The following is a 25,364-nucleotide window of genomic DNA, read 5'->3' as shown; positions in this document are numbered from 1 at the left end:
GCAACAACACCCACCACCAACACCACCACCACCACCACTATCACCGTCATTGTCATCGTCGTCGTCACCGTCATCGTTATCATCAATGATCAGTTACTAGTCAGGTCTATGACAAAGTAAAAAGTTATTGATACCAGAGTTTAATCAAGCAATGAGCTATTATATGGTAAGTGTATTCAAATTTTCAACTGGAAAAATGCTTGTTCTGAGGTTGTGATGATAAGTGGGTGAAAGGAATTTGGTCTTGGCTTCACTCTTTCTTTCTTGTTTCCATTCCTGTTTGTCTGTCTTATTCTTTTATTTCGTTTATTTTTTTTTTGTTGTTGTTCTTTTATTTCTTCCTTCCTTCCTTCCTTCCTTCCCTCCCTTTCTTCCTTGGCTTTTTGCATGATAAAGCAATGGAAAAAAAATTACTGGAAATTGAAATTAAGCTTCCAAACTAGGCAATTTATCCAAGAAATCATTACACACGCGCAGCAAACATACATACATAGACACACACGTCCTACATATAAATGTGAATGCATGTGTGTGTATATATATATGTATGTCTGTGTGTGTGTGTGTGTGTGTGTGTGTGTGTGTGTGTGTGTGTGTATATATATATATATATATATATATATATATACATATGTGTATATTCACATATATATATATGCATATACACATGCATAGATATATATCTCTGAATATATATACATATGTATATAAATATATATATATATATATATATATATATATATATATATATATATGCATGCATACACACATATATATGAATATATATATGCATATATATATTCATATATATATATATATATGCATATAATGTATTTATACATGTGTATATGCATATATACATGCATATATATATTGTATGTACAGCAGCAAATACACAAAGCATATATGTTAAATATGTGGCTGATAATGTTTCCATATGTATATATATATATATATATACACACACACACAAGCATATGTGTGTGTGTGTGTGTGTGTGTGTGTGTGTGTGTGTGTATGCATTTATGTATGTGTCTATATATGTATAATTAACTGTTATCTTTATATAGAATTGAATAAAGTTTTATATAAATCAAGACATACACAAAAAAAAAATGACAAAAAATAGTAATAAAATAAGGAAATTCCAAAACAAAACAAGAATGAAGAGAATGGTGGGGCGGCAGGAGGTATTGGCTGGGGAGAAGGGAGGACAGAGGAGATATAGAAGATAAAACAGGCAAAAAAAATAAAGTTTATATATATATATATATATATATATAATTAAAATTGAATGGGAATAAAAGGTGGTTGCTGAGGGAGGGAGGAGTTAGAAACCACATCAGTAAAAGAGAATTATAGGAGAGAAAGAGAAAGTGTGAAGGAGAGACGAAGCAAAAGAGAAAAGGAAAAAGAATAAGAAGCAAAAGAAAGAAAGAGAGTGCAATATTTGTTCATTAATACACACCATTTCACTAGAGTGGCTATAACCAAATGTCTAGAAGACAATCAAACGTAAGATTGGAAGAGAACAGCCCAATGACAGAGAGAAATATATCCGCTTGCTGATATATTTAGTCTTTTATATCAGATTTAAATCTCAGCACATCTTTTTCTCTCTCCATTTTTTTTTTTTTTACCTCTCATCCTTTTCTCTCAAAGAGCCTAGGCTCGAAATGTCAAAGAATTCCATTCTTCCCAAGCATCATACTAATGCACCTGTTGGTCGTTCCCTCACCTGTCTTTTGTTTTCTGTACATTTGATCCATATATATATATATTTGATTTCACTTGCCCCAACAGGTCTTCACAAGCAGAGCTTAGTGTCCAATGAAGGAGAGGTTGGCACGGGTGCCAGTCGTCAGATTGGGTTCGATTTCGGAACCATATTCGATGACTGGCACCTGTGCCAGTGGAGCACTATCAGCACTGTCCAAGCGTTTTCATTGCCAGCGCAGCTGTCTGGCTTCCGTGCTAGTAGCCCATAAATAGCACCATTTGAGCGTAATCATTACCAGTGTCGCCTTCTAGCACTTGTGCTGGCGGCACGTTAGAAAATCATTTGAGCGAGGTCGTTGCCAGTGCCACTGGACTAGCTCCCATGCAGGTGGCACGTAAAAAACACCTTTTTGAGCGTGGCCATTGTCAGTAAAATGTGACTGGCCCTTACAACTTCATCAGAGTCTCAAATATGAAATGTAATTTTTAATCTAATACTGCTTCTGGTGCACATAACAAATGTGTGTGTGTGTGTATTAATGTTTATTTTTATCATCATCATTGACAACATTTAACATCCATTTTCCATGGTGAATAGCTTGACAAGAACTAGCAAGGCCAGAGGCCACATCAGGTTCCATACTCTGTTTTGGTTTGGTTTCTACAGCTGGATGCCCCAAAACAATTTTACATTAAATTGAAGGATTACTCCATACATTTAGTAGAGAAATTGACAGCGGGCTGTTTATTATTAACGGTAAAACACTCAGCAGGAGTCTTTGAAAGATATGGGTTCAAGTCCCATGGCTGGTTGTTGACAAATTTTTCCACCTTGTAAGGGTAACTTTCCCAGTATTTCTGCTGTGTTCTAACAGCAACTCTGCATCCGAAAAAATATAATTTTGTTCGTATCATAGAACACACATCTTATTTGTATCTTATATATATATATATATATGTATGTATATATATATATATATATATATATATATATATATATATATATATATATATATATATGTATATATATGTATATATATATATATACATATACATATATATATATATATATATACTTTAATACCTGCATTTATGCATACTACATACACTCACATGCATATGTGTGTGCATTTGGTATACACACACACACACACACAGATGGCTTTCATTTGTTTAATTTTCGATTTTCTTTTATTTATTGAAGAACTTCTCTAAACACAGCAGAGAAACTCAAGAGTGTAGTTCCTGTTAACAAGCAGCATCAACATCAAACAACAATGTTCCATATTAATGGAAGAGGTGAGTTTGCCAAAGAATTTCCAAAATGACAAACCAGTTACTCAATTTATATATCATTTCCCCCAAGAATTATCTCCTCTTACTTTGTTTAATTTTATCATCATCATCGTCGTCATTATCATTACTATTGCTTTAAGGTGGCAAGCAGGCAGAATCATTAGCACTGGGCGAAATGCTTAGCAATATTTCGTTTGCCACTACATTCTGAGGTCAAATCCTGCCAAGGTTGACTTTGCCTTTCATCCTTTCAGGGTCAACAAATTAAGTACCAGTTGAGTACTGGGGTCGATGTGATCAGCTGTCCCTAGAAAATCCAGGCCTTGTGCCTATAGTAGAAATGATTATTACTATTGCTTTAAATAAATTTTTTACTTTCATTTTTTTTTTTACCCTTTCCTTATTCCCAAAATGTCTTTTACAGAAATACAAGAGGAGGAATGACATTTGGTTTGGACAAAGTAGTAGCAACAGCAGTAATAATGGTTTGATATTTTGGCACAAGGCCAGCAATTTCAGGAAGAGCTTAAGCCGATTCTTTTCTACTCAAGGCACAAGGCCTGAAATTTTGGGGGAGGAGGCCAGTCGATTAGATCGATCCCCAGTATGCAACTGGTACTTAATTTATCGACCCCAAAAGGATGAAAGGCAAAAATCGACCTCGGTGGAATTTGAATTCAGAACGTAAAGACAGACAAAATACTGCTAAGCATTTCGCCCGGCATGCTAACATTAAGCCAATTACATCAACCCCAGTGCACAACTGGTGCTTATTTCATCAACTCTGAAAGGATGAAAGACAAAGTCGACCTTGACGGAATTTGAACTCAGAATGTAAAGACAAGCAAAATGCTGAGCAGTATTTTGCCCAGCATGCTAACAATTCTGCCTGGTTATTACCTTTCAATAATAATAATAATAATAATAATAATAATAATAATCTTTTTTTATATATATATACCCAGGCCTATTCCCCATTTCATTTAGGAGTGGGTAGCCACAAGACACACACCAGGCATTCCATTCATTTCCCAGTTCAAAGAGGCAAGCCCCATTCTATGCTCAGGTCAAGGCATAGAACGCAACCCCCAGTATCAGCAACGGGGCCTGACAGCATATGCTGGTCTACTCCCACCGCATCATGCTGGTTCTGTACCCCTTTGAGCAACATCAAAATTCACTCATCCGTCCACAAACACTCTCCAAGCTTTCCTACCATTTATAAACTCTCTTGCTTCTCTCATTCCAACACCTTTAACCACCAAAGCTTTCCTCACTCCATCCATCCACACAAACCGAAGTCTGCCTCTGGTTCTGCTGCCTACCACTTCAGCCTTCATCACCCTCCTTACCATCTGCTCCTCATCCATCCTCTCCATGTGGCCAAACCACCTCAACATTCGTCTATCCACCTTAAACATGTAAAAAAATACTGGTACATATTTAATCGACCCTGGAAGGATGAAAGGCAAAGTCGACCTTGGTGGAAATTGAATAAGAAATCTAACGACTTACAACTTCATTAAGAGAGAGAGCTGATGGGGAGGTGAGGAGCAGGAGGTAGGGAGGAGAGACAGAGATGAAGGGGGAGGGGGAGTGTTAGAAGTAGATGGAGAGGGGGAATTAGGAGAGGAGGGTGAAGTGAGGGAGATGGTGTGAGGGGGAGTGAAGGTCAGGAAGGGAAGTGGAGGAACAGGAGAGGGTGAGAGAAGTGAGTAGGAAGGGATACAGATGGAGAAAGGAAAGAGGGATAGGGAGAGGAAATGGAGGGGTAGGAAGAGGAAATGGAGGGGTAGGAAGAGGAAATGGAGGGGTAGGAAGAGGAAATGGAGGAGTAGGAAGAGGAAATGGAGGGGAGGGGGAAAGCTAGGGGGAAGTGGAGTGAGTTATCCTTTTGCTTGTTTATATTTATTTTGATTTGATCCGTTTGTTTATTGTTTTTTTATCTCCTTTGTATTTTTATTAATATTTTTTATTAATTCTATTCATCCCTACCACCACCAACTCCACCACACTCTGCAACTTCCACTTTAGATTTTTATTCTTTCTCTATATTTCTTTATTCTGTTGTTGTTTTAAGTAATCATTGTTTTCCTTACCTATTTATTTATTTATGAAAGACTGTTATTATTATCCACTAAAGTCTCAACTCAGAGAGAGAGAGAGACGCAGGGAGAAAAAGAGAAAACAGGAGAAAGAGAGGGGGAAGAAAGAGAGAAAGAGAAAGATAGAAACAGACAGACTGTCAAAAAGATATTGACAGACACAGTGACAGAGAGCGACAGTCCAAAATATAAAATTCTAAATAGGTTAAAAAAAAAAAAAACTCTGAAAAGTAAAAAAAAATACACTAAAGAAAAAAGTGCTTACTATTGGAAACAACATAGAAAAAACAGTATAAATACAAGAAAAGCAGAAAAAATAATATAAAACAAAAAAAAACTATTTTATATTTTTTTTTCGCCTCCCACAGAATAAATAAGTATAGCAATTTCATTCGTGGCAATAAAAAATAATTTCTGTAATTTGTCAGCAGTATAATTCTGTTAACAGTTCTATACTGACCAATTAACAATGATTTCATTGAAAACGACTAACATCTTATTCCAATAATCAAATCTATGGGATCTCTTTCGCTCTTTCTTCTTTCTTAATCTTATCTCTTTTGCCAACTCATATTGTGTGTGTATGTGTACACAAATAAATATTTAAACATATATATTATCATCATCATCGTTTAACGTCCATTTTCCATGCTAGCATGGGTTGGACGGTTTGACTGAGGTCTGGGAAGCCAAGAGGCTGCACCACGCTCCAGTCTGATCTAGCAGTGTTTCTACAGCTGGATGCCCTTCTTAATGCCAACCACTCTGCTCCCTCTATCACAGTTTCTTTCACCAGTCTATACCCTGCTCAGTTGAAGGGTCATTTCATGTGGCAACTTGGCAACTTCACCAGTGCCCAGTGCCTTGCAAAAAGCACCCAGTACAACCTGTTAAGTGGTTGGCGTTAGGAAGGATCAATCAAATCAGACATAGAACCTGACTCATCTGTTCGTATTATTTGCAGGACACAACTGTCACTACATAAATATATATCATCATCATCATCATCATCGTTTAACGTCCGCTTTCCATGCTAGCATGGGTTGGACGATTTGACTGAGGACTGGTGAAACCGGATGGCAACACCAGGCTCCAGTCTGATTTGGCAGAGTTTCTACAGCTGGATGCCCTTCCTAACGCCAACCACTCAGAGAGTGTAGTGGGTGCTTTTACGTGTCACCCGCACGAAAACGGCCACGCTCGAAATGGTGTCTTTTATGTGCCACCCGCACAAGCCAGTCCAGGGGCACTGGCAACGATCTCGCTCGAAAATCCTACAGGAGCCAGTCAGGCGGTACTGGCAACGGCCACGCTCAAAATGGTGCATCTCATGTGCCACCCGCACAAGAACCAGTCCAGGGGCACTGGCAACAATCTTACTTGGCTTGCCGGGTCTTCTCACGCACAGCCCATTTCCAAAGGTCTCGGTCCGTAGTCATCGCCTCGGTGAGGCCCAATGTACGAAGGTCTTGCCTCACCACCTCAGCCCAGGTCTTCCTGGGCCTACCTCTTCCACGGGTTCCCTCAACTGTTAGGGTGTGGCACTTTTTCACGCAGCTATCCTCCTCCATTCTCACCACATGTCCATACCAGCGCAATCGTCTCTCTTGCACGCCACAACTGATGCTTCTAATGTTCAGCTTTTCTCTCAAGATACTTACACTCTGACGGGTATTCACATTGACATTACACATCCAACGGAGCATACTGGCTTCATTCCTTGCGAGCTTACGTATGTCCTCAGCAGTTACAGCCCATGTTTCACTGCCATGTAGCATGGTTGTTCGTACGCATGCGTCATACAGTCTGCCTTTTACTCTGAGTGACAGTCCCTTTGTCGCCAGCAGGGGTAAGAGCTCTCTAAACTTTGCCCAGGCTATTCTTATTCTAGCAGCTACACTTTCAGCGCACCCACCCCCACTACTAACTTGGTCGCCCAGATAGCGGAAGCTATCGACTACCTCTAGTTTTTCACCCTGGAATGAGATAGAAGTTGTTTCCTGTTTGTTTGCAGTCTTTATTGCACCTGAACATCTGCCACAAACAAAAACTAACTTGCTAGTTAACCTGCCTTTGATGTTGCTGCACCTCTTATGTGTCCATAGCTTGCACCGGGTACATCTTATAGAGTTACTACCTACTCCTTTTCTACATACTGAGCAGGGCCATCTACCTGAAGGGGTTTGTGTTTTATCTACCTTCCTACTTATTAGGATTTTGGTTTTAGCTAGGTTGACTCTAAGGCCCTTCAATTCTAGACCTTGCTTCCACACCTGAAACTTCTCCTCTAGTTCTGATAGTGACTCCGCAATTAGGGCAAGGTCATCAGCATAGAGGAGCTCCCAGGGGCAACCTGTCTTGAACTCCTCTGTGATTGCCTGGAGGACTATGGTAAATAATAGGGGGCTGAGGACGGAACCTTGGTGGACCCCTACCTCTACCCGGAATTCATTGCTGTACTCATTTCCAACCCTCACCTTACTGGCCGCATCTCTGTACATGGCTCGCACAGCTCTCACTAGCCATTCTTCTATCCCAAGTTTCCTCATTGACCACCAGATAAGGGATCGGGGGACCCTGTCAAAGGCTTTCTCCATGTCAACGAAAGCCAGGTACAGAGGTTTATCCTTGGCTAGGTATTTCTCTTGCAACTGTCTCACTAGAAATAAGGCATCAGTAGTGCTTTTACCTGGCACGAACCCAAACTGCATCTCATCTAAATTGATTCGCTCCCTAATTAGTTGGGCTATGACCCTCTCTGTAACTTTCATAACCTGATCTAACAGCTTGATGCCTCTGTAATTATTTGTATCTAAAGCGTCCCCTTTACCTTTGTAGCAGTTGACTATGATGCTGCTACACCAGTCATAGGGTATGACTCCTTCGTGTATCACCTGGTTCGTAATACGGGTGACTAGGCTATAGCCAACACTGCCAGATATTTTGAGCATCTCTGCAGTGATTCCTGATGGGCCGGGGGCTTTCCCGGTCTTCATACTCTTAATTGCTTTATCTACCCTGGTACTATCAACTCGGATAGCTGGTCCCTCTATTGGGTCGACATAAGGCAAGAGAAGGAGAGAGAGAGACATTTTAACGTGTGTGCACTTAAATTGCAGCTAGTTATGTGTTTATTTACTGTCAGGTAATGTAGCCCCCATTACCAAATGTTTATGCAAAACAAAGTCATACTTGACAAAGGTTTCTTACCCCAGAAACCTTTATTTGAACAAAACAAAACCTTTTCTTCAAAGTGCTAACCCTGTTAAATAACACCTGATCTCTAAGAAACCTCCTTTCATCAAAGTGTTAACCATATCAAATAGCCCTGATTTCAAACGAATCCCTTTTTATCAAAGTGCTGACCGTGATAACTAGCATTAATCTCCTGGCCATCATTGAGCCATATGATACAATCAGCCACTAAATCATAGGAAACATACAACACTATCAAACTAATTTCAAATTTTGGCACAAGGCCAGCAACTTCAGAGGAGGGGATTAGTTGATTACATCAACCCCAGTTTTCACCTGGTTCTTATTTCAACCCCCAAAAGATGACAGGCAAAGTCAACCCCAGCAGCATTTGAACACAGAACATAGAGTCAGAAGAAATGCCACTGAGGATCTTTCCCAGTGGGGTAAAGATTCTGGCAGCTTGCCTCTATCAAATTAATGTTGTATCTTACTCTCGTTCCCTTACACTGCATTCATGATAAGGTCCTTAGTTATCTAATTGCTAGTATACCCTTGTTCATTTTTGGAGACCCACAAAGGATGTTCCATAGTTCAAGTGATTCTTGGTCAGATTCACTATCCTGTGACACTTCATTATCTTCATTAATTTATTCGTCTAATAAACATGTTTCATATCCATGCTTTCAATGGGGAGCTACAGGATGAGAATTTCTTGCACTTCTTCAAGGTAAAAGATTGAGGTCAAATATGGGTTACATGAATGTTTTCATTTCAATCCATCAAGAGATGTGACCCAAATCAATCCACCCTTTTGTTTTGCTAACAATGAACAGAATCAGACTTAATCCTTTGCCTTTCTAGCATACCACATGTGATGAAGACAACATATTTCCCTGGCATCCATGCATCATACAACTCTCTTTACTCTCTCATTTGTTTCAGTCATTTGACTGTGGCCATGCTGGAGCACCGCCTTTTAGTCGAGCAAATCAACCCCAAGACTTATTCTTTGGAAGCCTAGTACTTATTCTATCAGTCTCTTTTGCCGAACTGCTAAGTTACAGGGACATAAACACACCAGCATCGGTTGTCAAACGATGCTGGGGGGACAAACACAGACACACAAACATATACACACACATACATATATATACATATATACGACAGGCTTCTTTCAGTTTCTGTCTACCAAATCCACTCACAAGGCTTTGGTCAGCTCGAAGCTATAGTAGAAGACACTTGGGTCTTATGAAAGGAAAGCTTTCTGTTACTCAGAATGTATGAAACAAGGGCTTACATTTCAACTTGTTTAAAGATGCGATCCAAATCAATCCACTCTTTGTCTTTAAAGAACAAACCTTTACCTGTCTTGTGTATCATTTGATACAGACAACATATTTCCCTGGTATCCTTACATCATATATGATACATATTACCAATTCCTTTCGCTCGTAAGTCCCAGATCAACTTAGGACTTGTGAAAGGAAACCTTTATATTGCTCAGAGCCTATTGAAAAAGGACTAGGTAACTGTCTGCAAAACCAGCCTGGACATTTTGGACAAGCTTATGGAAAAGCTTCACAAGGGCAAAGTGTTAAGTTTGGTTGGTATATTCCTACTAGTTGATTTTTCAAGACCATAAGGATATCAATTTCTTTGTGGCCATAATTCTTGACATTCCAAACATCACATTATTTTTTCATGTTAGTTTTTCCTATTATTTATCACTACTACCTACCCTACATTTCTGTCTGTTACACAGAATTTGATATTGTGCAAGTTGATCAAATAAGAAGCAATTTATGGGTGGAATAGATGGCACGATCTTTGTCGATGAATGAAGGAGTGTCCCTGTGGAGCAATAAAAATTTCTCAACATCTCTTCTCAACTGTTTGCCTTCTTCAATGGATCATTTGATTACTTGAACAAAGGCTCCATTGATTCTTTCCACTAAAAGCATTTCATTGAGGACAGTAGGGCTGAATTCTTGGATGTTGTGCTCCCCATTGTTCGAAACACTCTTTGAACTCACAGCTTATCAGCTGTGGATTGTTGTCAGAAACAATTCTTTTAGGAATTCCCAAAGAGGTAAAAAGAAATTCTATGCAGCTAATCAGATTCTGAGTTCTGGCTGACTTCATAACAAATATCTCAGATCAATATGATGCCACATCTACAACTAATAACAATTCCCTACAAGATAGAAGCCCCTTAAAATTTTGATATAGTTCCTCCCATATGTTTGGCATTGTAGACATTACTAAACCTTTAGCTTTTAAACTGGCCATGTCCAGCCCAAATATTCTTCCTGTTTTTTGTTCAAACTGGCCAGATCTGGTTTCTGGCCTCTCACACTTACCCTACAATATCATTCTAAAAACACAGTCTCAAAGCAACAAGATAATGCATGGTCAACTCAAAACTATGCGAATAAATAAGCGGTACATTTGACAGAATGATCTGAATAAAGGTTGAAGGCTCCAGTAGTTCAAATATTTCATGTGACACACACATACACACACACATCTTTATCTTTTCTTGTATCTTCTACTTGTTTCAGTCATTTGACGGTGGTCATGCTGGGGCACTGCTTCGAAGGGCTTCAGTCAAACAATTCAAGCTAAGGACTTGTTATTTTTTGAAGCCTAATACTTATTCTATAGGTCTCTTTTGCCAAACTGCTAAGTTAGAAGGACATAAACATACAACCATCAGCTTTTAAGCAGTGGCAGGGGACAAACACAGACAAAGACACACACATAAATATATGCATATATACATATATAAGAAAAGCTTTTTTCATTTTCTGTCTACCAAATCCACTCACAAGGCTTTTGTTGGCCCAAGGCTGTAGCAGAAGACACTTGCCTAAGATGCCAAGCAGTAGGACTGAACTCAGAACCATGTGATTGAGAAGCAAGCTTCTTACCACACAGCCACACCTGCACTTATAAAACAATTCTTAATTCTCAACTATATTTTTGCTGCTGTCAGGTCACCATACTTTAGTTTCTAGAAGCTGCACTGTTTTCCCATTCCACCATCATGATACTGATGGGCAATATCTTATACGTCTGTCCTCATTTATCACAAGTGTTTGACTCAAAAAAGGAAAAGAAACAGTGTTAAATGATAAATGAATAACAGAACATATGGGAATAAACTGGTTTCGTTGCAAGACCCCAAGTTGTCTTGAGCATTGTGGATGGTCACTGGAGCATGCTTTTGTAGTCCAAGCAGCATCTTTCTTCACCTGATCACTGACCCATGTTATCAAAGATCAATTTATGACAAGCGTAACACAGTTTACAAATGAGCATTCTGTGTTAGCTGGATCAGTGATAAATGGATCGGCAATAAACGAATAAACGAGGACAGATGTACTTGTTCTTAATGTTTTGTTCTTAATATTTTGATGCAAAAGAAATGACAATTAAATCTTCTCACAGAACAATACCTGATTTCTCCCTAAGCCCTTGTTTCATAGGAAAAAAAACAAGCTCTTACAGATAATTTTTTCTGTTTATCAGATGGCAGTACTTCATCCTGCTTGTATAACATCATCATCATTATAATCATTGTTTAATGTCCGCTTTCTATGCTAGCATGGGTTGGACGATTTGACTGAGGACTGGCGAACCAGATGGCTGCACCAAGCTCCAATCTGATCTGGCAGAGTTTCTACAGCTGGATGCCCTTCCTAATGCCAACCACTCCACTTATTTTACATCTATCACATGATGCCACAAGAAGGACACACACACACACACACACACACACACACATGATGGACTCTCCTGTCGAAGAGAGGAGAGCATAAAGCTTCTGCCAAATGACCTACACAAATGATTTGTTTATAGTGATCAAATGTTCGTGCTGCACATTAGTTCACTCTCTCCATCAAATCGACATTACCCGAAACAGGTGCAAAGTGTAAAACACAGCAACGTGAGATGAAGTGGTTTGCTCAAAAACACAGTGCACCACTCAGTCTAGAAATTGAAATCATGTTCGCTAGATAAGGAGTGCAACACCCTAACAACTAAGTCATGCGCCAGTGGGCTTCTTTCAGTTTCCATCTACCGAATCCATTCACAAGGATTTGGTCACAGCGCATGGCTACAGCAGATGACACTTGCCCAAGGTCCCAAGTAGTTGATCTGAATCTGAAACTACAAGCACACCAAAAATATATACATCTTGTGACTGAATGTGATGTCATCATCATGCAAAATATCATTAAACACAGAAATAATGTCTTGTGAAGTCTCTTTTTTTTTCTGACCAACCACAGACCAGAATATCGTCATCAATATTACTTATGTCAGGTTTAGATTTAGAAATAGTTCACTGATGAAAAATGGACGGATAATTAGTTTTACATAGATGCAAATGGAAATACAAGCAAGTGGAAATCATTATGTTTTATTTGTGAAAATTATGGTGGCGTTGCTAAATGATAGAACTACCTATATCACTGACAATGCTGACCAAGTATCAAGGGTCACCGATGACAAGGAACAATAAAAAGAAGATTCAGCATTCAGTTTTTAAACAGCTACACAACAGTGACGTCATTATTTTATGTAAATTTTGGTGAATTTGCATATAATGTGATCAAAGTTAAGGACAGCAAGCAACTACAGTAAATACTTTTTGATTAGTACAGTAATGAACAACATAAGAAAAATAATACTACTAGCCACTTAAAAGGGTGATAGTCATGCTTGGAACTTAGATTGAAGAAGGAAAGCAGCAGGAAATCATTTAATTGTTGCAATGATCAATTTGTATTGGGTACATATCAGAAATGCTAACTATGAGGTTTGTAAATAAATAAATACCAGTTTCAAATTTTGGCACAAGGCCTGCACCTTTGGGGGATGGAGTAAGTTCATTACATCATCCTCAGTAATTGACTAGTACTTGTTTTATCAATCCCTCAAAAAGTCGACCTGAGTGGAATTTGAACTCAGAACACAAAGAGGACGAAATGCCACCAAGCATTCTGCCCAGCATACTAACAATTCTATCAGCTTGCCGCCTTAATGCAAGCTATTAGGTTAGAAGGCACATGGCGTCAGGTTCAAAATCATGAGGTAGTGAGTTCAATTCCCGGACCGAGCTGCGTGTTGTGTTCTTGAGTAAGACTCTTTCATGTTGCTACAGTTCACTCAGCTGTAGAAATGAGTTGTGACGACATTGGTGCCAAGCTATATCGGCCCCTTTGCCTTTCCATTGGACAATATCAGTGGCATGGAAAAGGGAGGCTGGTATGCATGGGCGACTGCTGGTCTTCCATAATCAACCTTGCCTGGACTTGTGCCTCCGGAGGGGAACTTTCTAGGTGCAATCCCATGGTCATTCATGACCAAAGGGTGTCTTTACCCTTTAGATTAGTAAATCAATAAATTCTGGTTTCGAATCTTACCACAAGGCCAGTAAGATCAGGGGGTGGGGACAAAGAGATTACAGCGACCCCAGTGCTCAACTGACACTTATTCTATCAACCCTGAAAGGATGAAAGATAAAGTCAACTACGGAGGAATTTGAACTCACAATATAAGGACAGATGGAATGCTACAAAAGCACTTTGCCCAGCATGCTAACAATTCTGCCAGCTCACCATCTTAATGCAAGCTATCAGGTTCATGATCATTATCATCATCATTATTATTTAGCATCTGCTTTCCATGCTGGCATGGGTTAGACAGTTTGACTGAGGACTGATAAGCTGGAGGGCTGCACCAGGATCCAGTCTGATTTGGCATGGTTTCTACAGTTCAATGCCCTTTCTAATGCTAACCACTCCAAGAGTGTAATGGATGCTTTTTACATGCCACTGGCATGGGTGCTAATTATGTGATGCCAGCATCACAGGCCATGACTACGATTTTGCTTGGCTTAACAGGTCTTCTCAAGCATAGCATATTGCCAAAGGTCTCAGTCACTTATCATTGCCCATGTTCGAAGGGTCCTTTTTACGTGCCAGTTATGTGATAAGGGCATCAGCCATGATGACAATTTCACTTAATTTCATGGGTCTTCTCAAGCACAGCATATCGCCAAAAACAAATATTAAAAATACATTGTATTCATATCAATTTTGGTGCAAATGTGGCTGTGTAGTTAAGACATTTGCTTTCTAAGTACATGGTTCTGGGTTCAGTCCCACTGTGAGGTACCTTGGACGAATATCTTCAACTAAGCCTCGTAAGTAGATTTAGTAGATGGAAACTAAAAGAAGCCTATTATCTACTTATATGTATGGATGGATGGATGGACGTACATAGGTGAAAACTCAGTGGCAGTCTGCCATTTATAAGTGTTTGTGTGTGCTTTTGTCTCCCCACCACCACCACCACCATCGCTTGACAATCAGTATTGGTTTGTTTACATCCCCATAACTGAACAGTCTGGGAAAAAGAGACGAATAGAAATACCAGACTTTAAAACAAAAAAAAAAAACTACTGGGGTCTATTCATTCAACAAAAAACCCTTCAAGGTTTTGCCCCAGCATGGCCACAGTCCAATGACTGAAACAAGTAAAAGATAAAAAAAGGAGTTTTCTTTACCTTCAAAAACTTCAGGTGCCATCCATGCAGCACTACCTTTATTGTTAGTCATATGCGTCTGAATGTCACAAGCAGTACCAAAGTCACAAATCTTCAATACTTTTCCACCCATTATCAACAGCAAACTGCAAAAGAAATTTGGAAAATGTCTTCTCGTCAGAGGGCAATTATGTAAGAGCTACATTGTACTTGCATAAAGTAAAATATAGAATTAAGGATTGAAAAAAGGGTACAAGAATTCAGTAATTATTCCTTTGCAGATATGGCTGTGTGGTTAAGAAGCTCATTTTGCAGCCATGTAGTTTCTGGTTCAATGCCACTCTGCAGCACCTCAGGCGAGTGAGTTTTATTATAGTCTTGGGCCAACCAATGCCTTGTGAGAGAATTTCATAAACAGAAACTGTGTGGAAGAGAGAGAGAGAGAGAGAAAGAGAGAGAGGGAGGGAGGGAGAGAGAGAGAGAGAGAAAGAGAGTGAGTGAGTGAGTGAGTGAGTGTGTGTGTGTGTGTGTGTGTGTGTGTGTGCACGCGCGCACGTGTGTGTGTATGTTTTGGTTGGTGTTAGGAAAGGTATCCAGCAATGAAAACCCTGCCAAAACAGGCAGTGAAGCCTGGTGCAGGCTCCTGCCTGGTGCAGGCTCCTGCCTGGTGCAGGCTCCTGCCTGGTGCAGGCTCCTGTCAAACCGTCCAACCCATGCCAGCATAAAATGATGTTGATAATGATGAAGATGTCATCTTTCTTCTCACCACTTGACAACCAGAGTTGCTTAGTTTACATTCACATGACTTAGTGGTTAAGCAAAAGCGAACTGATAAAATACATCTTTAAAAAAAAAGCATATGTACTCTGGTCATTTTGTTTGACTAAATACTTTCAAGGCAATGCTCCAACATGGCCACAGTTCAATGGTCAAAACAAGTAAAAGGTAAAAGAATTATCTTGTTGCTCTCTACCTCCCTCTTTTTAAGTATTGCTACCTATCACCTCCTCCTCCTCTTCCTTGACCCACTCCTATTTTCCTTCACCTCACTCCCAAACTCATATTCACCACTGACCATACATTCATCCATGTTCACCGTTCACTGCAGCCACCTTCTATCCCCATCTCCAATTGTTGGTCACCTTTCTGTCACACTCTCAAAAACCCACCCACCCAACCATCTCCGTTCTCTCTTTCTATAACTTTTTGTGCCATAAGGGTACACCCATGGCACACCATCACCAGTGCTTTTTATGTGCCACCATCACCAGTGCTCTTTACATGGCACCATCACCACTGCTTTTTATGTGGCACCATCACCACTGCTTTTTACATGGCACCATCACCGTTGCTTTTTATGTGGCACCATCACCAGTGCTTTTTACGTGGCACCGTCACAAGCAGTTTTTAATGTGGCACCAGTGCTTTTTACATGCACCAGCACAAGTGCTTTTTATGTGGCACCAGCACCACTGCTTTTTTACAGGGCACCTTGGTTTCAGGATTTCAATTCCGTTGTGGTATGTGGGTCTTCTCAAGTACAGCAATGCACCACATATCCCCTGTCATCTTTCATAAGGTTCAGCGTTTTGAGATTGGCCTTAAATACTTCGTCCCATGTCTTCCTGGCTCCCCCTCTTCTACAACTTCTCTCCACTTTAAGTGATCGGCATACAGTCGTTAAATGATGATGATAATGATGAAGAAGCAGTGAATTAGAATTTTGCATTTGTGAAAACTGAAATGTGCATTGAGAGAAAACCCAAATATGTGCATTGGTCAAAATTGAAAAAAAAAAAAATGCACCTCGATGAAAATTGAAACGCACATCAATAAATTTTTGAAATGTCCATTGGTGGAAATATCATGTTTGAATGTGCAACAGTGAACATTCTAATGTGCATCATTCAAAATTCATACGTGCATCGATCAAAATTGAAACCTTCATCACTCAAAATTGAAATAATGTGCATCAATGAATATTAAAATGTGCATTTGGTGAAAAGAGAAGGTGAACTGCACAAGAAAGCAGAGGAATTAGTGGTGGTGGGGAGGGGTTGAATAGAAATTACAAGAATTAAATTTAAGTGGAATATTAGTGGAATCATCCTGGTGTTTCACTGCCATTTGAAAGGACACTGGTTCATATTCTATCCTTACTACTGGTCCATCTACATGACCAAAACACATGTAAATCTCTTGTAAAGTGTGTCCACATACTCATAAACATTGAGTCATCCCATAAATAATGCAGCTTTTTCAAAAGCATGCACTAAATGATTGCCAACAGTTATCTGCAAGGGTTACCAGGTATCATACGTGGAGTTGCTAAGGTTTATGTATGTAGAGCCAGTTTCCTGGTTCCCATGGTGCAAATATTTTCCCCTTGGACGGGATGCTAATCTGTTGCAGGATCAGTCCTTTTTACCAGCTGAATGGACTGCGGTAACATGAACACAATGCATCGCCCAGTCCAGGAATCAAAACCACGATCTTACAATCATTCATGAGTCCAACGCTCTAACCACTAAGCCATGTACCTCTACCATATCAATATATAACATAGTCATACATCATATAACTATATTATATAACAATATATAATACATATGTATACCAATAAATAATATAGTTATACATTCTATAACTATATTACATAAGAATATAATATATATATATGTATACCAATGTATAATATAGTAAGACATTATATAATATATTGCATATACACAATATAGCTATACATTATTTAATGAAATCCCTCTGAAATCTTCATTAAATTGAACATTAGTAGAAACACACAGGTTGTCCGCTCATTAGAAATATAATCACGAAAAGGGTTAATTATAAAAATTCTATGCTTAGTCAAGAGAAATCAATATTTTCAATAACATTTGTATGCATATATGTGCATTAATGGGTGTACGGACGTATATCAACATGAATTCATGCGTGTGAGAGTGAGTGTATGTATGTGAGTGAGTGAGTGAGTGAGTGTATTTGGATGTTTAGGAGTGGGTGTCTGTGTGAGTAGTATATACATACAAGCATGCATTAAGGAGTGAGTGTGCACGTGTGTGTAAATCAATATCTATTTGCATAAACGCATATGTGCATTCATTTACCTGCATGTGTGTGTAGCTGTGTCTGTATACATACACGTGTGGGCATATGTAGTGGCATCTGTATACATGTGTGTGTGTGTGTATACACATATTTGTTTCTGCATGATGCAAATATAGTCTAATTTAACTCAAGTATATAACTATCATCATCATCATCATCATCATTTAACATTAATGTTCCATGCTGGCATGGGTTGATAGATTTGTCAGACAGAAACTGTATGGAAGCTCATCACACACACACACACACACACACACACACACACACACACGGCAATCTCACAAGTGATGATGATGATGATGCCCAACATTTTAAATTCAGGTTTGTCCCCGTTAACAGGGGTGGCTTGATCTACCTCAGTCTTACAGCAACTGCTCTCACACCATCCCACCATCTCACCCGGTTTTGGGCATCCTCCCTCCTCAAGCCAGCACTCCCAATCACCTCCTCCACCTGTCCCCTCCATGTTTTCTTTGGTCGACCTCACTTTCGTGTTTCATTTACTTTAAACTCAAGCACTCTCCTCAGAACATGATCCTCATCCCTCCTCAACACATGTCCATACCACTCCATTCGCCCTTGTCAGTTATTCCACCGATTCCTCCAACCCCATCATCCCCATCCAGTCCTCAGCCCTCCTTTTATCCAACAGTTTCACACCACACATTGCTCTCACCATAGCTCTCTCTCAGTCCTTCCCAAAATTGCCATTTTACTTTCCCTCAGACAATGTCTCACTCCCATACAATATTGAAGATCTCACCCATAAAAAAAAAACCCACCAAACACACTCTGCAAAGTGGTTGGTGTTAAGAATGGCATTCAGTTATAGACTCTATGCCAAAGCAAACAACAAAGCTAGGCACAGCCCTCTCACCTGTCAGATCCTGTCACAGTGGACACTGTCCGAGCCATGCCAGCACATATTAAGGATGTAAATGATGATGATGTAAATATACCAATATGCAATATGCCATGCTTGGGTAGAAGACCCATCAAGCCAAGTGAAATTGTAATCGTGGCAGATACTGGTGTCATGCAACTGGCACCTGTGCCAGTAACATGTAAAAGCAACCATCACACTCTCAGAGTGGTTGGTGTTAGGAAGGGCTCCAACCGTAGAAACAGTACTAAATCAGACTGGAGTCTGGTGCAACCCCTCAGCTTGCCAGCCCTGGTCAAACCATCCGACCCATGCCAGCATGGAGACAATGGATGTTAAATGATGATGATGATACAAAGGTATTTTTGTCTTGCAAGTGACTTGGTGACCCTGCCAGTGCTGGTGTCATATAAAAAGCATCCAGTCCACATCTGTAAAGTGGTTGGCATTCAGAAGGGCAGCCAACTGTAAAATCCTTGCCAAAACTAACCTTGCCTATGCTTGTCCAACATAAAAAGCACCCAATCCACTCTGCTTGGTGGTTGGTGTTAGGAAGGCCAAAACAGAGACAGAAGTCTGGTGCAGTCTTCTGCTTGCCCAGCCCCTGTCAAACCGTCCAGCCCATGCTAGCAAGGAAGGCAGACATTAAATGAAGATAACATACACACAGACACAAAAGACACGACTTGTTTGACTAAAATCCTTTGAGGCAGTGCCCCAGCATGGCCGCAATCCAATGACTGAAACAAGCAAATGAAGTAAAAAGAGTGTGAAAATAAAGATATAAAGTGTTATTTACTTGGGTGGTTTGAGATCTCTATGAATGAGAGCTTTCGGTTTCATATTGTGCAGATATTCCACACCTTTGGCACACTGCAGGGCCCAGCTGATAGCATGGGCTGCAGTGTATGCAGGTTGCGGGCCAGCTCCGTGAAGAACTGAAAGTAAAAGAGAACAAAAAGACAAATAAGAACGAGAAAGAAAAAAAAACAAATAACTGAAATTATTCCAATAGTAAAATAGTAATAACAGTGGTGGCAGTGGTGGTACGATTAATAGTTGTAGCAGCGGCAGTGGCGGTGGTGGTGGTGGCGGTGGTGGTGGTGGTGGTGGTGGTGGTGGTGGTACGCCTAGTAGTAGTAGCAGCGTCGGTGGTGGTGGTGGTGGTGCAAGTAGTAGTAATAGTAGCACTAGCAGCGGCGGTGGTGCTGGTGGTTTTGGAGGTAGTAGTAGCAGTGGTTGTAGTAGAGGTAGTTAGCAGTGGTTGTAGTAGAGGTAGTAGTAGCAGTGGTTGTAGTAGAGGTAGTAGTAGCAGTGGTTGTAGTAGAGGTAGTTAGCAGTGGTTGTAGTAGAGGTAGTAGTAGCAGTGGTTGTAGTAGAGGTAGTAGTAGCAGTGGTTGTAGTAGAGGTAGTTAGCAGTGGTTGTAGTAGAGGTAGTTAGCAGTGGTTGTAGTGGTGGTGGTGGTGGTGGTGGTAGTGGTGGTACAAGCTGTTGTAGTAGTAGCAGTAGTAGTAATAATAATAATAATAGTACTAGTTACGGTTGTGCTGATGGTACTATTAGCAGCAACAGAAGCGGGGGAGTAGTAGCAGTAGTAGTCGTGGTCATCATTGCAATAGTAAAAAGAGAATTAGTAAATCACAGTGACTGAATCACAGCATTTGTATATTTGTTTTTTGTTGTTTTTTTTTTTGCAGACTTTTGACCTTTCTGTTAAATTTTATAGCCATGGCACGTTCATGCATATAAATATTTGCTGCTTATTCTTCGGCTGGTTTCAGTGACTGGAATGCAGTCAGCTGAAGAGCCTGGCTTCGATGCTTCAGTCAATAATATTGACTACAGCACTTGGTTCATTCAAACAGTCATTTTATCAATTGTCGTTTGACAAACTGCAAAGCTGTTACTGGACGCAAAGGGCCACCAGCATAAGCAACATCATAGTAGCATGAAGCAGTGATGGGGAAATAGAGTTTAGGTTAGATACAAGAAACAAATGCGTTATTCAATAAAACTGCCTTCAATGCTCTAACGACAACCCTGCTGCCCACCTCATCCATGATGGGAGACCATCCCACCCACCACAACAACTTCTTGGCACTGTGGGAGAGGCTGCCAGCTAGTCCTTGCACTGGCTCTGACAAGACCACTTAAGTAGCAATTCAGGAAGGAGACTCACATCAGGAGAGAGTTAGGAAATCACATGTTCTGGAGTAGGTAGCTGGGAAGGTAGGCATGTGAGGGTGAGGAGTCAAGGAGGGAGGGAGGTAGCTAGGCAACTAGCTATGTCGGTAGGTAGGTAGGCAGGTAGGTAGGTAGGTAGGTAGGTAGGTAGGTAGGTAGGCAGGTAGGCAGGCAGGTAGGTAGGTAGGTAGGCAGGCAGGTGGGCAGAAAGTTAGCCAAGTAGCCAGCAAATTAGGTAGGTAGATAGGTAGGTAGGTACATACATATGTAGGCAGATAAGTAGACAGGGAGGGAGTGATGGAAGGTTAGGGAATGACAGAAGAGGAGGGAGTGACAGAAGGGGAGAGATGAAGGGGAGGGAGGAGGAGGAGACAAAGGGAGCCAACTAGGTAGGCAGGTAGGTAGGTAGGTAGGTAGGTAGGCAAGTGGGTAGAAAGTTGGCCAAGTAGCTAAGTAGGTAAGTAGATTGGTGGATAGGCAGATAAGTAGGTAGGGAGGGACAGATTGACAGAGTGACAGAGGGGGAGAGAGTGAAGGAGGGGGAGTGACAGAGGGGGTGACGGAGGGGGAGGGTGACGGAGGGGGGGGGGGTGACGGAGGGGGGGTGACGGAGGGGGAGGGTGACGGAGGGGGAGGGTGACGGGGGGAAGGTGACAGAGAGGGGGTGACGGAGGGGTGACGAAGGGGGTGACGGAGGGGGTGACGGAGGGGGGTGACGGAGGGGGGTGACGGAGGGGGAGTGATGGAGCCAAGGGAGGGAGAGGGGACAGAGGGAGCCAACTAGGTAGGTAGGTAGGTAGGTACATAGCTAGGTAGACAGGTAGGTTGGCAGATAGGTAGATAACCAAGTTTGTGGGTAAGGTAAGATGGCTAAGCAGAAAGGCAGCACACAGACATATGAAGACAAATGTCTGCCAGTATTTTGTTTTCTATCCATCAGTGCTTTTTGTAATAAAATATACTTTTGGTTACCATGGTTATTGAAAAGCAGTGAAGTATTATATTTTTCAATACAAAAGAAATTATTTCAACTCTGGTTATAATTTTGATTTAATATTTCATTTTTTTGCTTCTCTCTTAATTCGCTTCTGTCATTATATTATTATAATTGTCTCAGACATCAAACTACTTTACTTTTGATAAATTTTGACACATGTATATCTATTTAACATTTCACTTTTACTGTTTGTGCATTTGTTGAGGATTTTTTATTTCATCTTAAATTCTGTTATTGGCATTTTTTCATTCATATATATATATATATATATATATATATATACACACACACACACACACGTATGTATATATACATATGTATACATGTACATATATGTATGTGTGCATATGTGAATGTAGATGTAAGTGTGCATATATATATAAATATATAATGTATAGATGTATGTGTGTGCATATGTGTGTGTGTGTGTATACATACATATAGTGTATAGATGTACATACATGTATATATGTATGTATACATATATGTGTGTGCGCACACATGTGTATATATATATGCATACTTATAATGTGTATGTATATATGTATGTTTATATATGTATATGTGTGTATGTGTGTGCATGTGCATGCATATGTGAGTGTGTGTGTGTGTATATTCATATTTGTCCTCCAACTCAGATGTGTTTAAAAATTATGTTTTAAAATGTGAGATATAGAATTTTCTTTCTGAACATGAAAAAAAAAAAATTTTTTGTCTGCAGCAAAAAAAAAAAAAATGCTACGCAACAAAGAAACAATGACAGCAGAAAAGAGAAAAAAAGAAAAGAAAAAAGAAAAACACAAGCTAGACCGGCAAAATGTCACACAACATAAACATTAAAAAAGGTAAACTCACACAAGCCGATCCAATAAGAGAGAAGAAGAAAAGAAACCATTTAAAGACAACAAGAGCAAAATCAACAAAGGTGAGTGACTTTGATAATTATTAAAATAATCTAAACAGAAGAAAAATATATAAAGTTCAAAGATATATTTTTTGGTTGTTGTTTTCCACCAAATACTTCCAAAAGCCAATGAAAATTACAAGATGGAGAGAAAAAAGTGTTTTGGAAATTCATTTTGTTTTTTTGGTGGGCAATCCAGCAGACAGCTCAATCTGATGAAATCAGATGTATATATATATATACATATATATATATATATATATTTATTTATTATATATATATATATATATAATGTGAATGTGATCAGTTCTGTTGTAATGTTTTCTAGCAGTTGCTCGGCAACGAGGAAATGTAAGCAGAAATCTTATGTGTTGTAATAAATCGAGTCGAATTGAGAGAGAGAGATTGGTGCAAATGAGAAATAACAACGGTTCACAGGAACTCGCTGAGACTGGAATATAGAAATGAGGAGAAATAAGCAGAATTTTGACAAGGTGAGAAGGGAAAAAAAAACATGCAAAAATTGGTTTTCCAGGAAGTACTGTGTAAATCATCATCATCATCATCATCGTTTAACGTCCGCTTTCCATGCTAGCATGGGTTGGACGATTTGACTGAGGACTGGTGCAACCGGATGGCTACACCAGGCTCATATATATATATATATATATATATATATATATATGTATCATTTAATGCCCATTTTCCATGCTAGCATGGGTTGGACAGTTTGACAGTAGCTGGCAAACCAGAAGACTGCACCAGGTTTCACTGTCTGTTTTGCATAGGTTTTATGGCTGAAGGCCCTTCATTATGCCAACCACTTTACAGAGTGGACTGAGTGCTTTCTATGTGGCACCAACACCGGTGAGGTCTGTTTTGGCATGGTTTTTACGGTTGGATGCCCTTCCTAATGCCAACCACCCCCTTATAGAGTTGACTGGATGCTTTTACATGGCACCAGCACCAGTGAGGTCACCAAGTAACTTTCAAGGCAAAGATCTTTTAAGACAGGGGTGACTGAAAGAGGTGGACTTATGCCAGGTGATGAGAGATTGGGGTATAACAGAAAGAACAGAAACAGGTGTCTTGCTGTAGAGAAGATACATGGTTATCTCAGGCTGATGGAGAGAGCAAGACAAAGAGAGAGAGAAGGACAGAGTGATCAAGACTGAGAGCGAGTGAGAGTGTGTGATCATAAGAGTGTGTAATCACAAGCAGACAAAGGTGTCCACTCTGTCCTCCCACTCTGACCCAGGGTAAGAGTAAAGGAAGGGCAATGTTATTTTCTCAAGTCATACCAACTCACAAAAGGCTGGTTTCCTGATTTCATGACGTATATATTCCCCGCCCACCCAACCCTGGACGGGACACTGGTCCATCACAGGATTACGCAATTTAGCCAGCTGAGGGGACTGGAGCAACATGAAATGAAGTGTCTTGCTCAAGAACACAACGTGTTACCTAGTCCAGGAATCGAAACCACCATCTCACGATCAGGAGTCCAACACCCTAACCACTAAGCCATGCACCTCCACATTCTGACCCAGGGGAACATCAAGAATGTGACAGCCAAAGGGTGAGAGGGCTGCATCAGCACTAGGTTGATACTCATTTTCAGCTGAGCAGACTGGACAGGACACCAATCCCTCACAGAATTATTCCTTTTTACCAGCTGAGTAGACTGGAACAACTTGAAATGATGTTTTGATCAAAAATACAATGCATTGTCCAGTCCAGGAATCGAAACCACAATCTTACACTCATGAGTCCAACACCCTAACCACTAAGCCATGCACCTTCACCTGAATTTTTTTCTTTTCACTTTCTTTGTTTCCTGCCCTTTTTGTCTTCTTGTCTTTCTTTCTCTTTATTCTCCCTCTAACCAAGCTTCCAAAAATTTACCACATACATGCATGCACAGAGAGAGAGAGAGAGGCTATTTATAAACTTGATTAGACTAGAGCAGTGCAAAGTGATGTGGCTTAATCAAGGACACAATATACTGCCCAGTTCAGGAATTGAACCCACAACTTCTTGATCAAGAGCCCAGCACCCTACCTACTTACATCAACCCACAAACTTCATTCTTACTGGTGAGCCTTATGAGTCTTCATTCCCCTGCTTTGAATATTGTCTCAACTGTATTGTCTTTGCAATTTTTGTCAAAAGCAAAAAACAAAAAAAAGTCACGCCATTCTCAAATGATTTGGTTGTCTTTAACTTGACAACCAAACTCAGTAAATTGATTCCAGTCATTACTTATTCAGAGCAAAGAAGACTTGCTGTTTTATAAGTTTCTTCTACTGCTTCTTTGAATAACTAATTTCAATGGCTTGTGGTTATTGTTGTTCACTTATGGAATGCAGAGATCTCGTGATTGCTTAAGGTAATT

At 40.1% G+C, this 25,364-nt stretch overlaps 1 protein-coding gene across 4 annotated transcripts in view; it reads right to left on the bottom strand.

Annotated features, from left to right (window-relative positions):
- Window positions 1-25,364, bottom strand: part of LOC106880926 (mitogen-activated protein kinase kinase kinase 7-like) — a 427,548-nt gene that overhangs the window by 348,941 nt on the left and 53,243 nt on the right. For all 4 annotated transcript variants that reach the window (XM_089338807.1, XM_089338806.1, XM_089338808.1 and 1 more), the window contains exons 4-5: window positions 19,683-19,821; window positions 14,896-15,020 (exon numbers count right to left, since the gene is read on the bottom strand). In XM_089338807.1, the coding sequence (XP_089194933.1) occupies window positions 14,896-15,020; window positions 19,683-19,821 (264 nt within the window). The remainder of the gene's footprint in view (window positions 1-14,895; window positions 15,021-19,682; window positions 19,822-25,364) is intronic.

This window comes from Octopus bimaculoides, chromosome 21 (assembly GCF_046866305.1).
Source record: "Octopus bimaculoides isolate indiv1 chromosome 21, ASM4686630v1, whole genome shotgun sequence".
In the NCBI taxonomy this organism is placed as follows: Eukaryota; Metazoa; Mollusca; class Cephalopoda; order Octopoda; family Octopodidae; genus Octopus; species Octopus bimaculoides.
The sequence above is the reverse complement of the archived record's forward strand: the minus strand, read 5'-3'. Positions and strand labels throughout refer to the sequence as shown.